General features: G+C 41.5%; 1 protein-coding gene across 1 annotated transcript in view; it reads right to left on the reverse strand.

Moving 5' to 3' along the window:
• The window catches only part of LOC132383609 (serine incorporator 1-like), an 86,913-nt gene extending 71,406 nt beyond the window's left edge, over positions 1-15,507 (reverse strand). The window contains exon 1 of the mRNA XM_059954811.1: positions 15,350-15,507. Coding sequence (XP_059810794.1) covers positions 15,350-15,388 — 39 coding nt within the window. The 5' untranslated portion in view covers positions 15,389-15,507. The remainder of the gene's footprint in view (positions 1-15,349) is intronic.
• Between the last annotated feature and the right edge of the window lie 2,854 nt (positions 15,508-18,361).

Here is an 18,361-nt window from a genome sequence, read left to right on the forward strand (position 1 = left end):
ACATAGAGATTTCCAAGTGTAATGGATTAAAGATGAAGACAGAGACAGTGAATGGAAGTGATGGACATTTAAGGATGATACAGGGGAGAAAGGCAAAATTTGAGAAATACTAATTGAGAATAATATTTTTTTTTCTTATATATATGGAATGAGCTTCCTGTAGAAGTAGTAGAGGCCAGTTCAGTTGTGTCATTTAAGGTAAAATTGGATAGGTATATGGACAGGAAAGGAGTGGAGGGTTATGGGCTGAGTGTGGGTAGGTGGGACTAGGTGAGATTAAGAGTTCGGCATGGACTAGGAGGGCCGAGATGGCCTGTTTCCGTGCTGTGATTGTTATATACTTTTTTATGTTGCGGAGGGGCTGGGGAGCTTTGGATCGATTACTGCGGGATTCACGTGTGTAATCATGGCGATTGCCATGACCCGTACAACAGAGGGGGGTAATGTTGTGTTCTTTTTTTTTCACAACATTATTAGGGGGGTATTTTGTTTTTTTCTTTATAATCTATTTTTCTTCTATCTTTCTGCCTGGATGATCGGTGGGGACATACATAGCAACATGAAGAATTTTAAAAAGATTCCCTAAGATACCACAAAAGTTGAAAGATTAAGTATTATAGATTGGAGTAACACAATTAAAAATAATGACTAATTTACTGAATTTTTTTTAATGTTAATGGGCTTAATGGATCAGTGAAAAGAAAAAGAATTTTAACATACATTAAAAAAATAAAAATAGATATAGCTTTTTTACAAGAAGCACACTTAATAGAGATAGAACATCAGAAATTAAAAAGAGACTGGGTTGGAAATGTTATTGCAGCTTCATTTAACTCAAAGGCGAGAGGAGTTGCAATTTTGGTTAATAAAAATTTACCAATTAAAATACAAAACGTATTAATTGATTCAGCGGGGAGATATGTAATTATACATTGTCAAATTTTTTCAGAACTATGGACGCTTATGAATATTTATGCACCAAATGAAAATGATGTAAAATTTATACAAGAGGTCTTTTTGATTTTGGCTAACGCACATGACAAAATATTAATAGGTGGAGATTTTAACTTTTGTCTAGATCCAGTTTTAGATAGATTAACAAAGGTTGTCACAAAATCAAAAGTAGCAAAATTAACTCTATCATTGATGAAAGATTTAAATTTGATTGATATATGGAGAAGAATTAACCAAAAAGAAAGAGATCATTTTATTCAAATAGACATAAAACATATTCAAGGATAGATTTTTCCTATTATCAACGAATATTCAAAACAGAGTGAAAAATATGGAAAATAAAGCGAGAATATTGTCAGATCATTCTCCTTTGATAATGACAATGATAATGATAGATAAAGAGGAATCAATTTATAGATGGAGATTTAATTCAATATTACTAAAACATCAAGATTTTTGTGATTTTATGATGAAGCTGATTCAGTTCTTTTTAGATACAAATTCACATTCAGTTGATGATAAATTTATATTGTGGGAAGCAATGAAGGCATATTTGAGAGGTCAGATAAGTTATACTTCTAAAATTAAGAAGGAATATATGATAGAAATAGATCAATTGGAAAAAGAGATTACAAAATTAGAAAGAGAATTTCAAAGATATATGACAGAAGAAAAACGAAGACAACTTAACAAGAAGTTACAATATAATACACTTCAGACATATTGAACAGAAAAAGTAATTATGAGAACTAAACAGAGATATTATGAACTAGGTGAAAGATCACATAAGGTCCTTGCATGGCAGTTAAAAACAGACCAGACTTCTAAAACAATAAATGCAATTCGAACAAGGGCAAATAAAATTACTTATAAACCTTTAGAAATTAATGAAACTTTCAAGAATTTTTATTCTGAATTGTATAAGTCAGAATCACAAAATTATAATGTCAAGATAGAAAGGTTTTTATCACAAATAACTCTTCCAAAATTGAATACGGAAGAACAGAAGGGATTAGATATGCCTTTTACATTAAAAGAGGTCGAAGAGGTTCTAGGATCATTTCAAAGTAATAAATCTCCAGAAGATGGTTTTCCAACTGAATTTTATAAAAAGTTTAAAGATTTATTAATTCCTCCTTTTATGGAGTTAATACATCAAGCGGAAAGAACGCATAAACTTCCAGAATCTTTTTCGACAGCTATTTTAATAGTATTGCCAAAAAAAAGAGCTCTTTTAAAGCCAACATCATATAGACCTATTTCTTTGTTAAACACTGATTATAAAATAATAGCAAAAATCTTATCTAACAGATTATCTAAATACTTAACAAATTTAATACATACGGATCAAACAGGATTTATTAAAAATAGACAATCGGCAGATGTTGTAACTCGGTTATTTAGTATAATTCATTTGGCTCAAAAGAGGGAGGAAATGAGTGTGGCAGTTGCTTTAGAGGCAGAAAAAGCATTTGATAGATTGGAATGGGATTTTTTTATTTAAGGTATTGGAAAAATATGGATTAGGAGTATCTTTTATAACCATATATATAAAACATTATAACAATCACAGCACGGAAACAGGCCATCTCGGCCCTCCTAGTCCGTGCCGAACTCTTAATTTCACCTAGTCCCACCTACCCGCACTCAGCCCATAACCCTCCACTCCTTTCCTGTCCATATACCTATCCAATTTTACCTTAAATGACACAACTGAACTGGCCTTTACTACTTCTACAGGAAACTCATTCCACACAGCTATCACTCTCTGAGTAAAGAAATACCCCCTCATGTTTTCCTTAAAATGGATTAAAACCTTAAATACTAATCCCAAAGCTAAAGTAGTGACAAATGGTCAAATTTCAACACCATTTCAGTTAACAAGGTCAACTAGGCAAGATTGTCCATTATCACCTGCTTTATTTGTGTTGGTGATAGAACCATTAGCTGAATTAATTAGAATGGACCCAGATATTAAGGGTTTCAGAGTTAACCAGGAAGAATACAAGATTAACTTATTTGCTGATGATGTTCTGCTTTATTTAACAAACCCATTGCACTCGTTGCGTAAATTATCCTCTAGATTAGAAGAATATGGGAAAATATCAGGTTACAAAATAAATTGGGATAAAAGTGAAATTTTACCTCTTACTAAAGGAGATTATAGTCAATGTCAATTAAGAACTCAATTTAGATGGCCAACAAACGGTACAAAATATTTAGGTATAAATTGATAATGATATAAAGAACTTATATAAATTAAATTACTTACCATTATTGAAAAAAATTCAAGAAGATCTTGATAAATGGATGATATTACCAATAACATTAGTAGGTAGAGAAAATACCGTAAAAATGAATATATTCCCTAGACTACAATACTTATTCCAATCTCTACCAATACAACTACCCCAGAAGTTTTTTCAAGAGTTAAATAAATATGTGAGGAAGTTTCTTTGGAAAGGTAAAATGTCAAGAATATCTTTGGAAAAATTGACATGGAAATTTGATCTAGGAGGGTTACAACTTCCAAATTTTAAGAATTATTATAAAGCAAATCAACTGAGATTTATTGCATCTTTTTTTGAGAAAGATAGACCGGTATGGATTAGAATAGAACTAGATAAAATAGGAGAAAATAGACCAGAAGATTTATATATAAATGGGAATCTAAATGGATACGGGAAAAGAAAGAAACTCCTATATTAAAACATTTGATTGACTTATGGAATAAGATAAATGTTGATGATGAGACAAAGAAATCTTTGTTAGCAAAGAGACTTTTAATTCAAAATAGACTTACTCCTTTTACAATGGATAATCAACTTTTATATAATTGGTTTCAAAAAGGGATTAGATATATAGGAGATTGTTTTGAAGGAGGTATATTAATGTCATTTGATCAATTAAAGAATAAATATAAAGTATCAAACAACAGTTTTATTGGAACAAATTATTGGAACACAACTTCCACATAATCCAATATTATTTTTATTAGACGATATTGAAGGGATAAAATCAAAACCCAAATTGAATAAGTATCAGAAAGAATTCATAAAAATTGCACTGGCAGTAGCCAAAAAGGCTATTGCAGTTACTTGGAAATCGGATTCATACTTAAGTATAGATCGTTGGAAGAATGAAATTTCCAGCTGTATTCCACTTGAAAAAATTACTTATAATTTAAGAGATAAATATGAAACATTTTTGAAAATTTGGCGCCCTTATTTACAAAAGACAGGATTAAATATATAGGTGCTCCGAATATAAAATAATTGGTTATTTGGGAAAAGAAATAAATATATATACTGAAGTTATTACAAACTCCGTGGAGCATGTGGGGATCTTCCAATATCCAGGCACTCTCTTTCTTTCTTTTTCTTTTTCTTTTCTTCTATAGGGATGTTAGGGGGGAGGGGCTAAGGGGAGGGGGGAAGGGTATATATTTTTTTCTTCCTGTAATCATTTGAAAACTCAATAAAAAAAGTTTTTTAAAAAAAAGGCTATTCTGGATTTAGTCTTGTGTAATGAACAGGATTTGATAAGCGATCTTGAAGTAAAGGAGCCATTAGGAGGTAGTGACCATAATATGCTAAGTTTTTATCTGCAATTTGAGAAGGATAAGGGCAGATCGGAGGTGTCAGTGTTGCAGTTGAACAAAGGAGACGATGGAGCCATGAGGGAGGAGGAGCTAGCCAAAGTTAACTAGATAGATAGCCTAGCAGAAAAGACAGCGGAACAGCAATGGCAGGTATTCTTGGGAATAATGCACAAGGTGCAAAATCAGTTCATCCCCCAGAGAAGGAAGGATTCAAAGGGGGGAAAGGGGCCACAGTGGTTGACAAAGGAAGTCAGAGATTGCATAGCATTAAAAAAAAGGAAGTATGACAGAGCTAAGGTGAGTGGGAGGACAGATGATTGGGAAATTTTTAAGGAACAACAGAACTTAACTAAAAAGGCAATACGGGGAGAAAAAATGAGGTACGAACTCAAGCTAGCCAGGAATATAAAGGAAGATAGCAAAAACTTTTTTAGGTATGTGAAGAGAAAGAAGATAGTTAAGAACAATGTTGGGCCCTTGAAGAATGAATTGGGTGAAATTGTTACGGGAAACAGAGAAATGGCAGAAGAATTTAATAAGTACTTTAGATCTGTCTTCACTGAGGAAGACACAAGCAATCTCCCAGATGTATGGATGGGCCAAGGACATAGGGTAACAGAGGAAATGAAACAGATTGACATTAGGAAGGAAACGGTGATCAGTAGACTGATGGGACTGAAGGCTGACAAATCCCCAGGTCCAGATGGTCTGCATCCTAGGGTACTAAAGGAGGTGGCTCTAGAAATTGCAGATGCATTGGTAATCATTTTCCAATGTTCCTTAGATTCAGGATCAGTTCCTGAGGATTGGAGAATGGCTAATGTAATCCCACTTTTTAAGAAAGGAGGGAGGGAGGAAACAGAGAACTATCGTCCGGTCAGCCTAACATCAGTAGTGGGGAAGATGCTAGAGTCCATTATTAAAGATGGAATAATGCCATATCTAGATAGCAGTGATAGGATTGGGCCGAGCCAGCATGGATTTACCAAGGGCAAATCATGCTTGACTAATCTATTGGAGTTTTTTGAGGATGTAACCAGGAAGTTAGACAAGTGAGATCCAGTGAATGTAGTGTACCTCGATTTTCAGAAGGCATTTGATAAGGTCCCACATAGGACATTGGTGGGTAAAATCAGAGCTCATGGCATTGGAGGGAAGATATTGACATGGATAGAAAACTGGTTGGCAGATAGAAAGCAAAGGGTAACGGTGAATGGGTGTTTCTCGGAATGGCAGGTGGTGACTAGTGGGGTGCCACAGGGCTCGGTATTGGGACCACAGCTGTTTACGATTTACATCAACGATTTAGTTGAAGGCATTGAGAATAACATCAGCAAGTTTGCTGATGATACTAAACTGGGTGGCAGTGTGACATGTGATGAAGATGTTAGGAGAATTCAGGGTGACTTGGATAGGCTGGGTGAGTGGGCAGATACTTGGCAGATGACGTTTAATGTGTGAGGTTATCCACATTAGGAGTAAGAACAGGAAGGCAGATTATTATCTGAATGGTGTAGAGTTGGGTAAGGGAGAAATACAAAGAGATCTCAGAGTCCTTGTTCATCAGTCACTGAAGGTGAATGAGCAAGTGCAGCAGGCAGTGAAGAAGGCTAATGGAACTTTGTTACAAGGGGAATTGAGTACAAGAGCAAGGAAATCCTTTTGCATTTGTACAGGGCCCTGGTGAGACCACACCTGGAGTATTGTGTACAGTTTTGGTCTCCAGGGTTAAGGAAGGACATCCTGGCTATAGAGGAAGTGCAGCGTAGATTCACAAGGTTAATTCCTGGGATGTCCGGACTGTCTTATGCAGAGAGGTTAGAGAGACTGGGCTTGTACACGATGGAATTAAGGAGATTGAGAGGGGATCTGATTGCAACATATAAGATTATTAAGGGATTGGACAAGATAGAGGCAGGAAATATGTTCCAGATGCTGGGAGAGTCCAGTACCAAAGGGCATGGTTTGAGAATAAGGGGTAGGTCATTTAGGACAGAATTAAGGAAAAACTTCTTCTCCCAGAGAGTTGTGGGGGTCTGGAATGCACTGCCTCGGAAGGCAGTGGAGGCAAATTCTCTGGATGCTTTCAAGAAGGAGCTAGATAGGTATCTTACGGATAAGGGAATCAAGAGATATGGGGACAAGGCAGGAACCGGGTATTGATCATGGATTATCAGCCATGATCTCAGAATGGCAGTGCAGGCTCAAAGGGCCCAATGGTCTACTTCTGCACCTATTGTCTATTGATTCCCACAGTTACTCAAGGAGAAAGAGAAGTAGGAAATCTTCAGAGACCCAGTGAGGAAATAGCCTGGCATCTCAGAGACAATACGTTCCAATCAATGTATCAACAAAAACACTGAAGTGAAAAACACTGTTCATGAAGGCTTAGTGGGGCCAGACTCCGGTGTATCCCTATGGATTGTGGGGATTTATGCTAGACCCATACTTGACACAGGTTAGAGAAAATCTGCAGATGCTGGAAATCCAAGCAACACACACTACATGCTGAGGAACTCAGCAGGCCAGGCAGCATTTCTGGAAAAAAGTACAGTTGATGTTTCAGGCCGAGAACCTTCAGCAGACTTGACACTAGTGTTTAGGTTACTCTGCCATACAGATCCTTCTACAAACAGTTTTTGACGCATTTACCATTGATGCCACTCAGTTCCCTAAAGCTCTGGGATCTTAGTTCTGATGACTACCCATATTATGGTTACTTGTCACTCAAGTTTTTGGAGGCAGACATGGGAGTAGCTGAGGTCCTTGATACATTAGTGTTGGTTTGTCAGAACCCAGTCAGCAAGGGTGAAGCTTCAATTCTTGTGGGAACAAATACTCCTATTGTGAGGAGGCTAGTGAGAGCCTGCAAGGAGGAAGTTGGAGAGAGCTTTCTGAAAACCTTGTCCATTCAAGAGATGGTTTGAGGAAGTGCATGACTGTCCTACGATGGTGACGAGCATAAAGGAGAAACTGTTTGATACACTCAGTCCAACCCGTAATGTTACAACCCTGGGGAAATAGCTAGAGTGATGGGAAACCCCAAAATTTCTCAGAAAGCCTGATGCTGAAGCCCACTTGGTGGATGCTCCAGAAGACCACGAAGAGGAGTCATCCTTACCTGCTGGGCTGGTGAGGCCCGGACTGAAGAAGCCATCAGTTGTACAGGTAAACAGAATGACAGTGATTGCCAGGAACACCTCGAAGAGGGAGGTCACCCTTAGGCGGAGAATGCCGATAGCACACCTTTTTCCGGTGACTACAATGTCTAGTTTTCCTGTGAAACAAGCAGGAAAGAAACCACCTCCTGGGAAGGGAAAATTGACAGCTAAGTCATTCAACTTTGGTGACTCCCCAGTACCTGGAGGTTGCAGAGGAGATTGAGAAAGAAGTCGTTGAAGTTCAAAGACGTCTTTTCTACTGACGAGTTTGATGTGCGTTGTTCCAAGAATATTTGCCATACCATCTGATTGACATAGGACACCCCTTTCAGAGAAAGGTCTTGGCAACTGGCACCCACCGAGGTGGAGAACATTTGGCAGCACCTGTGGAAGCTGCAGGAAGCTAGGATTATCAGTGAGTCCAGGAGTCACTATGTGTCCCCCATAGTGGTGGTGAGGAGAAAATGGTAAGGTACAAATGTGTGCTGACCATCAGACTCTGAACTGATGCACAGTCCCTAAGCAGTATACTGCTTTGAGAATCAAGGACACACTGGCCTGCCTGAGTGGAGCAAAGTGATTCATTGTGCTGGACCTGAGGAGTGGGTATTATCAGGTACCCATGAATGAGACTGACAAGGAGAAGACGACATTCATACGTCCACCTGGATTCTTTGTTTGAAAGGATTCCCCAGGGCGTATCAGGAGCCCCGCCTAATTTGCAGCTTGACATAGAGAAAGCTGTTGGGGATATGAACTTGCCCGAGGTGCTGGTGTATCTGGATGATCTCATAGTGTTCCACCCTGGAAGAGCATGAGGCAAGGCTACCGAAGGTGTGAGGATTAGAGTTAGGGATGCTGCCTGAGAAGCAACTTGGATCTGTTTCAATTTCCCACTGGAGCAACAAGTCCACAGCAGATGCAATTTCATTGGTTTTTCACTCAGCCCAGTTTTGCATCCTATCAATGTCCCGCTGTAACCTCTGACACCCCTCCAGACTATCCACAACACCCCCAACTTTTGTGTCATCAGCAAATTTACGAACCCATCCCTCCAATTCCTCAACCAAGTCCTTTATAAAAATCATGAAGAGAAGGGGGTTCTAGAACAGATCCGTGAGGCACACCACCTCCATGCAGAATGTGACCCATCTACAACCACTCTTTGCCTTCTGTGAGCAAGCCAATTCTGGATCCACAAAGCAAGGTCCCCTTGGATCCCATGCCTCCTTACTTTCTCAATAAGCCTTGCATGGGGTACCCTATCAAATGCCTTGCTGAAATCCACATACACTACATTCACTGCTCTACCTTCATCAATGTGTTTAGTCACATCCTCAAAAAATTCAATCAGGCTCGTAAGGCATGACCTGCCTTTGACAAACCCATGCTGACTATTCCTAATCATATTATGCCTTTTCAAATGCTCGTATATCCTACCCCTCAGGTTCTTTTCCATCAACTTACCAACCACTGAAGTAAGACTCACTGGTCTATAATTTCCTGGGCTATCCCTACTCCCTTTTTGAATAAGGGAACAACATCTGCAACCCTCCAATCCTCCTGAACCTCTATCTTGCATCTTTGATGATGCAAAGATCATTGCCAGAGGCTCAGCAATCTCCTCCCTCGCATCTCACAGTAGCCTGGGGTACATCTCATCCAGTCCTGAAGACTTATCCGACTTGATGCTTTCCAAAACTTCCAGCACATCCTCTTTCTTAATGTCTATATGCTCAAGTTTTTCAGTCCGCTGTAAGTCATCCCTACAATCGCCAAGTTCCTTTTCCATGGTGAATACTGAAGCAAAGTACTCATTAAATATCTCTGCTATCTCCTCTGGTTAAGTGATTATCTATATTGTGCCAGATTCGAGGTGAGGGCAGACAACAATCCATTGACTTATATCCTGACCTCAGCGAAATTGGGTGCAACAGGCCATCGTTGATTGGCAGCGTTGTCTACCTATGACTTCAGCCTGAAGTACTGGCCAGGGAGCTGGAACACTGATGTGAGTACACCGATATGCGCATGAAGGACTGGAAATGAACGGTGAGTGGGGGAGCGTTCCTGCACCTAGAAATGTGCCAGTTTTCCATCATGGGGAAGTCAGAGGCACGGTAAGGGCAGGATCGAGCAATGAATCATTTGGGAGCTTCTGGTTGTGCCATTCCACAAGTTTACTAAAACCTGACTGCTCTGAATACAAAGCAGTTGCCCGAGCTGAGTCCAGGAGAATTGGCTACTGCTCAGCAAGGTGACCCTTGTATAGGTGCCATTTTGTCAGCTGTTGCAAAAGGGGATATGGCCCAAGCTAAAAAGATGAAACACCCTGCCATATCCCTACTGCTGAGAGAATGGAAGAAACTGGAGCCGAGGAACCAGATTCTATATTGGGCCGTGTCTCCTTCAGACAGGCCCAGTTGGTTCTGCCAGAGAAGTATCAGAGTATTGTGTTGAAATCACTTCATGATGACTCAGGTCATTTGGGATTTGACAAGACCTATGGATTGGTCAGAGATTGGTTCTACTGGCTCCGAATGAAGCCTGAGGTATAAGAGGTATATTCAATGCATTTCGAAGAAGAAGGAGCCTATGAGGGCTGATCCTTTATCTCATTTGCAGAGTGTGGGGCCGCTTGATCTGATGTATATTGACTTCCTCTCCACAGAGCCGGATTCCAGCAACACCACAAATGTCTTGGTTATTACTGATCACTACACCAAATATGTTCAAACCTTCCCTACAAAGGATCAGATGATGTCCACTGTGACCAAAGTGTTATGGGAAAAGTATTTTGTTCATTATGGCCTTCCCAGATTGATACATAGCAACCAGGGAAGGGATCTTGAGAGTAGGCTCATACATGAGTTACTGAACGTGCTTGGAGTCGAGAAGTCCTGAACTATGCCTCATCATCTGCAGGGTAATTGCCAACTAGACATGCTCAGAACCCTGGATATCAGCAGGAAAAACAAATGGAGTCAGGATATTGGGCATCTGAACCACTACTACAACTCTACACAGAATGAAACTACAGGATACTCACCATATTATTTGATGTTTGAGCATGAAGCAAGATTGTCTGTTGACCTCTGTTTTGGGACTGGTGGGGAATATTTGCTACAGAAGACCTAATTTAACTTTGTGTCTGACATGAGCAGGGAATTGCAAAAGGCTTATGAACTAACAGAGGCCTCTGCTACCAAGCAAAATCAAGGAAATAAGAGAAGATATGATCAAAAGATTAGGTTCTCCCAAATGATGCCTGGAGACAGTTCTCATAAAGAATTTGGGGCTACCCGGAAAGCATAAGTTGGCTGACCACTGGGTGGCTATGCCTTATGTAGTAGAGAGTCAAATGCCAAACATGTCAGTTTTCTGGGCATGGACCTGTCAAGATTCTCCATTGGAACCACCTTCTACCTCTAGGACAAGAGGTACGTGTTGACCCAGAGCCTGACATGGACCCTACACCTAATAAGAGGACTCTGCAGCAATGTGAGAGAACAGATGGACAAGCAGTGGGAAGGCCTGGGAAGGATTTAACCATTGAATGATGTACGAACACAGAGAATGAGGAAATGGAGTGTGGTATATGCTATCCTATGCAAATTCCCCAATAATTGATGAAGTGATACCCAAACCTCTCCACAATGATGCGGATGAAATGAGGAGGACTAGCAATAGTCAGGCAGGCTTCCAGCTAGACAATGAAGGGAGACTGGGCTCTAAAGTAACTGGGAATGGAACTGAGCTCAGCCAAGTTACAGGGGAACCTTAGCTGCTGGAAGGCACAAGGAACAAACGGGGAGGCCCTCCACACAGACAGGAAAGATCCCAAGGAGTATCTGAAACTGAAGAAGTAGATGATAGGATAAAGAGGTCTCAAGAGTCAGGACACCCCCAGATAGGCTGGCCTATGTCACACCAGGGGAACAGAGTGTTGTGCCCATCTCCCTAGTGAGATATGTCACTACCATTTACAAATGTGACAAATTCCTTTCAAAATTGTGTTATTTTGGTGGGGGGAGAGTGTAATGCCTTGGTAACGGTTTTATTGCTAATGTTATACAGTATGTCATGTAATGATCTTTCTATGGAAGCAATATTTGGGTTTCTGTTAAAGATGAGGGATGCTTAGGAATGTGGGTCATCCAATCATGAGAGTGGAATGGCAGAAGATTCTACAGAATGCTGGGGGAACAGCTGTGACTGACACCGGAGCGGGGCTTTGTCTTTGTTCAGTGCGAGATGAAGAGAAGACGCTGGAGAGAATCGGTCATAGGATTCGATTCGGTGGGAAAACGTGATTCGATGGAGTCAAGGTGCAGAGGTCTACTGAGGATTGGTAAAGATGGCTTTTGGAAGATTTGAGCTTCAACCTGTGCACATTTGACTGTTTAATTATAATGGGTCCTTTTTGTTTTTTTTTTCTTTTCTTTACTAACTTTTCAGTTGACATTCATTAAAAATATACTTCTTTATAATTGTATGCATTGCACAATCTGCTATTTTATGCCACGGGCTATTGCAGAGCAGTAAATCACACAGCATTCACACAAACCAGGGTTTCACTGGGTGTGACATCCCAATCTCATGGATTTGGCGGGACCAAAGTCATATATACCCTAGACATATGAAGCCAGAGAAAGGTTGGTTTTCTCAGCACAGAGGCCAGTGGCTGTTAGTGAGTTAACAATCCACTTCTAGAGATGCCCAGTAAAAAGGGTGTAACCCTCAGGCTCACCCAGCTCGTGGTCGTCTAGGGGAAAACAGCCTTTGACCCCACCAAACTGAGAAATCACGTTTGTGTGGATGCTGTGTAATGTACCACCCAGTTACAAACCTGCAATGCAAAATATCAGACGGTACTCCATATGCAATGAAATGATTGAACTTTATGAATCAACCTGAATATAGGGTTAGGAATGAAAATTTTAAAAAAGGGCCCAATTCAAGAAAAAGTCAAAAGTGCACATTGGAGCTCACTCAGTTGTCATTCTTCCACCATCGATCTCCTCCTCCAAGCATTGTCAACCTTCAGACCCTCAGACCCCAGTCCACTCCATCCAGTGGTTTACCAGAACTCTCCACACGCGTCTTCCTTCTTCATCTCTCTTCGACAAATACCGCAAAACCTTCCTTCCAGATTCACAAGACAGAGCAACAATCTCTGATTGGCTAACATGTATACCACAGTCCTGTTACCTCCAGCCATAACCCAAACACTACTGCTATAGAGAAACCGTTACCTAAGCAGTGAACAGTACAGAGAGGCCATTACATTAGCCTTAGCAAGGGATTTCACAACCATTGAGCATATCTATATGAAATGCTGTCAAAGGGAAGCAGCATCATCATCAGGGATTTCCATCACCCAGGACATGCTCTCATCTTGCTGTTGCCATCAAGAAGGTGGTACATGCCTCCTACCACCAGGTTCAAGTACAGTTGCTACTCCTCAACCACCAGGCTCTTGAACCAAAGGGGATAGCTTTACTTGCCCCATCATTGAAATGTTCCCACAACCCATTGACTCACTTTCAAGTACTCTTCATCTCATGTTCTCAATATTTATTGCTTATTTTTTTCTTCTTTTTGTATTTATACAGTTTGTTGTCTTCTGCACTCTACTTGAATGCCATTGTTGGGATTCTGTCATTGACTCTGTCATTGAACTACAGACTTGTTGGGAACGCGCGCAAGAAAATAAATCTCAGGGATTTGTGGCGACATATATGCACTTTGATAATAAAATTCACTCTGAACTTCGAACAATATAAATGCATGCCAGTATTTCTGTATTTATGTCCATTTCATCTGCACTTCAACCTCTAACTTTATATTTTACTTCTTTACAATTGTTGAACATGGTGTGTTGGCACGATATGCAACAAAAACAAAGACAAATATACGGTAAATAAAATTGACCCTTGAGAGACTACTAGAACGAATAAGGTCGGATCAATGCTGCTAGCTGATTAGTGGGGCCAGATGGGAATGGGAATGGAAATACTACAGAAAGGGAAAAGAAATGGAGGTGGATGGCGAGTATGTGTGTGAGGAGAACATGGGGGTGTGGGGAGGGGGTTGTAGGTTTTGACTTAGGCAGCAGTCATCTCCAGAGGATGCCTGTCCTTTTATTTTTTCCCCATTCCTGACTTGCCTGTTCTCCGTGTTCTCCATCTCTCCCCCTTAAAAACACACACACACTCCCCACCTACCTAGATTTCTTCTGCTGTTGTTCATTGCTCCCATCTCCCTCCACCCACCTAGTTTCACCTGTCCATCATCCCCTCTCCACATGGTTCCACCCATCACCCATCACGCAGCAATATAGAAATATAGAAAACATATAGCACAATACAGGCCCTTCGGCTCACAAAGCTGAGTAAAAAAACTTACCCCTGACATCTCCTCTGTACCTTCTTCCAAGCACCATAAAACTGTGCCCTCTCGTGCTAGCCCATTCAGCCTTGGGAAAAGGCCTCTGATTATCCACACAATCAATGCCTTTCAATATCTTGTACACCTCTATCAGGTCAGCATAGATGTAGTGGGCTGAAAGGCCCATTCAATGCTGTACAACTCCTTGAATTAATACATTAACCATATACTCCTTGACTTACCATTTACAGACTGACATATCCGTAAGAAACACAAAAGGCTACATAGAAACTGGAGCCAAAACACAAAATGTTGGAGGAACTCAGCAGGTCAAGCAACATCAGTGAAGGCAATGGTCTGGTCAACGCTTCAGGTTGAATTCCTCAACTGAAACGTCAACTACCTCTTGCAGCCTGGCCTGTTGAGTTCATCCAGCAGTTTGTTCTTAATTTCCCATTGACTTCTTTCTTCATTCTGTGACGGGCAAGGAGAAATATTTTTCAAAACATCAGGGCACAAGTAACTTCAGGACAGTAACTCAACTAAGAAGTTAAGGATATCGAGGTGAAAAAAATGAGATTAGATGAGCTGCAGCGGCTCTAGGAATAACACTGGTAACATGACAATGAGATGCATTCACTCCATCTACATTCGAATACAAAAAATAAGTAGCATTCCTTGAAAAGGCCAACACTCCCAATAAAAGAAAAATAGTCACCTGTCTAAAGCAACACTTAACGTCATCATGATCTGAGCAAGAAGAAAATTGCAAGCTCATATTCACCCAACTAAAACGCTGTGGCAGAAAGAGTTCTCCATAAAAAGAAATATTGAAACGATTTACAAGGAATTCAAACAAAATTTATTCGATCAGGAAGTGAAGGTTTCAACGAAGCTGCAGTGTATGATGCAGGTTCCCGATTCCTGCGGAAAACTGACGATTAAAATGAAAATAGATGAAAACTTGGTTAAAGTTGTGTAGATTGTGATCTGGGGTCAGAAAATGGCGAAAGGACCTTTAAACAGATGGTTTCGTAGTTTGGGGTTGGCCGGGGAGAGGAGGGGAAAGAGAAAGGCCCAGTAGGTTTGGATGGGAGAGGTAGGTAGTAAGAGGTGAGAGGTAAAGAGGCAGGCCCGGGGTTGACGGACGAGGAGGTATATCGATCCCAGTCCACAGCCTTTAGCCCCTTCCCCCTTTGTTATAAACAGATTCCTTGAGCATTCCCGAGATTACGGTACTCACACAGCTGGCCAGAGAGCAGATACCCAGGCAAGCTCCCATTGCCGGCGACTCCCGGATTCCGGACGTTGACACGGAAAGATTCCTTCAACTCCTCTCTCTTCCGTTCAGCACTTTCCGTCAATTTCCGGCCACTCTTTCCTTACCTTCGGCACTTTCCGCCAAGTCCGACCGTGTCTCCTTACCTTCGGCACTTTCCGCCAAACTCCGGCCGTGTCTCCTTACCTTCGGTACTTTCCGCCGTCCGACCGTGTCTCCTTACCTTCGGCACTTTCCGCCAAACTCCGGCCGTGTCTCCTTACCTTCGGCACTTTCCGCCAAACTCCGGCCGCGTCTCCTTACATTCGGCACTTTCCGCCAAGTCCGACCGTGTCTCCTTACCTTCGGCACTTTCCGTCAATTTCCGGCCACTCTTTCCTTCGGCACTTTCCGCCAAACTCCGGCCGTGTCTCCTTACCTTCGGTACTTTCCACCAATCCGCCGTTTCCACTGTCGCTTGCCGGCTGTAAGGTTATAGTGGGGGTGATAGAACATGGATGGTGGGGTTTGCAGGAAGAACTGGATATATACCCTAATAGAGCCGCCTACAGTTATTACCTTTAAGAACTCCCCAGTCATGCACTGACAAATCTTGAACATTACGTAGAAAAATAAAGACGCAAGCTACAGAAGCTGGGATCTGGGGCAAAGCACAAAAGTCGAGAACAGGACCAATCAAGTGTGAGAGTGGAAAAGTGAGTATGGAACCGGAGGAGATAGCAGAAATACTTAATGAATACTTCAGTATTCACTACGGAAAAGGATCTTGGCAATTGTAGGGATGAAAAGCTTGTGCATATAGACATTAAGAAAACGGGTGTGCTAGAACTTTTGGAAAGCATCGACGGATAAGTCTCTGCGACCAAATGAGTTGTACCCCAGGGTACTGTGGGATGCGAGGGAGGAGATTGCTGAGCCTCTGGCAATGATCTTTGCATCATCAATGGGGACAGGAGAGGTTCCAGAGGATTGGAGGATTGCAGATGTTGTTCCCTTATTCAAGAAAGGCAGTAAATACCCAGGAAATTATAGACCAGTGAGTCTTACTTCAGTGGTTAGTAAGTTGATGGAAAAGATCCTGAGAGGCAGGATTTATGAGCATTTGGAAAGGCATAATATGATTAGGAATAGTCAGCATGACTTTGTCAAAAGCATTAGGGTTAGGGTTTAATACTGTAAATCTGTGACAAATAAATCAGTTCTAGTTGAAGTCCTGTGTTTCAGGTGTTTACTATCTCTGCCACATGCCTAATATACAGTAGAGAGTCCACTGGTCCCATCTGGTCCCTGTTCAAGTTCTGTTCTGCTTTTAAATCTTCCCTCTTGAGCCTGATAGAATTTTTTGAGGATGAGACTAAACACATTGATGAAGGTAGAGCAGTTGATGTAGTGTATATGGATTTCAGCAGAGCATTTGATAAGGTACCCCATGCAAGGCTTATTGAGAAAGGAAGGAGGCATGGGATCCAAGGGAACCTTGCTTTGTGGATCCAGAATTGGCTTGCTCGCAGAAGGCAAAGAGTGGCTGTAGATGGGTCATATTCTACATGGAGGTCGGTGACCAGCGGTGTGCCTCAGGGATCTGTTCTGGGACACCTTCTCTTTGTGATTTTTATAAAGGACCTGGTTGAGGAAATGGAAGGATGGGTTAGTAAATTTGCTGATGACACAAAGGTTGGAAGTGTTGTGGATAGTGTGGAAGGCTGTCAGAGGTTATAGCGGGACAACGATAGGATGCAAAACTGGGCTGAGAAATGGCAGATAGAGTTCAACCCAAATAAGTGCGAAGTGGTTCATTTTGGTAGACCAAATATGATGGCAGAATATAGTATTAATAGTAAGACTCTTGGCAGTGTGGAGGATCAGAGGGATCTTGTCCATAGAACACTCAAAGCTGCTGCACAGGTTGACTCTGTGGTTAAGGCGGCATACAGTGCATTGGCCTTCATGAACTGTGGGATTGAGTTTAAGAGCCGAGAGGTAATATTACAGCTATATAGGACCCTGGTCAGACCCCACTTGATGTACTGCGCTCTGTTCTGGTCACTTCACTACAGGAAGGATGTGAAAACTATAGAAGGGGTGCAGAGGAGATCTACAAGGATGTGGCCTGGATTGGAGAGCATGCTTTATGAGAATAGGTTGAGTGAACTGGGTCTTTTCTCCTTGGAGCGAAGGAGGATGAGAGGTGACCTGATAGAGGTGTATAAGATGATGAGAGGCATTGATCGTATGGATGATCAGTGGCCTTTTCTCAGCACTAAAATGGCTAACACAAGAGGGCACAGTTTTAAGGTGCTTGGAAGCAGGTAGAGAGGAGATGTCAGGGGTAAGTTTTTTACACAGAGAGGGTGAGTGTATGGAATGGGCTGCCAGCAACGGTGGTGAAGGCAGATACGATAGGGTCTTTTAAGAGACTCCTGGGTAGGTACATGGAGCTTAGAAAAAGAGAGGGCTATGGGTTACCCTAGCTAATTTCTAAAATAAGTACATGTTCGGCACAGCATTGTGGGCCAAAGGACCTGTACTGTGCTGTAGGTTTTCTATGTTTCTGTTTGGGAAGGGATTCGTTCAGTCACCTGAGTTCCTGAAGCACCAGCCAGTTCATGCAGGGGAATAGCCTTACACCTCTTCCAGGTGTGGGAAGGGTTTCATTCTGTTTACGCACCTTGAAAGACTCCAATGAGTTTGTAATAAGTAGAAACAACACTTCTGAAATATCAGCAATTTCATATCAGGGAGAACATAAGAGATAGGAGCAGGAGTAGGCCAATCGGCTCCTCAAACCTGCTCCGCCATTCAACAAGACCATGGCTGATCCAATCTTAACTCTAGTTATCATCGAATCCCACAAGGCAACAGTGCCAACCAACAGGGCACCATGCCGCCCATTTTATTTTATTATTCATCCCGCCCAAACCCATGTGATCACCCGGGAAAAAAAAAACGATTTGCCAATTGAGGAGAAAAAATCTG

The sequence above is a fragment of the Hypanus sabinus genome, chromosome 30 (assembly GCF_030144855.1).
Source record: "Hypanus sabinus isolate sHypSab1 chromosome 30, sHypSab1.hap1, whole genome shotgun sequence".
Taxonomy (NCBI): domain Eukaryota; kingdom Metazoa; phylum Chordata; class Chondrichthyes; order Myliobatiformes; family Dasyatidae; genus Hypanus; species Hypanus sabinus.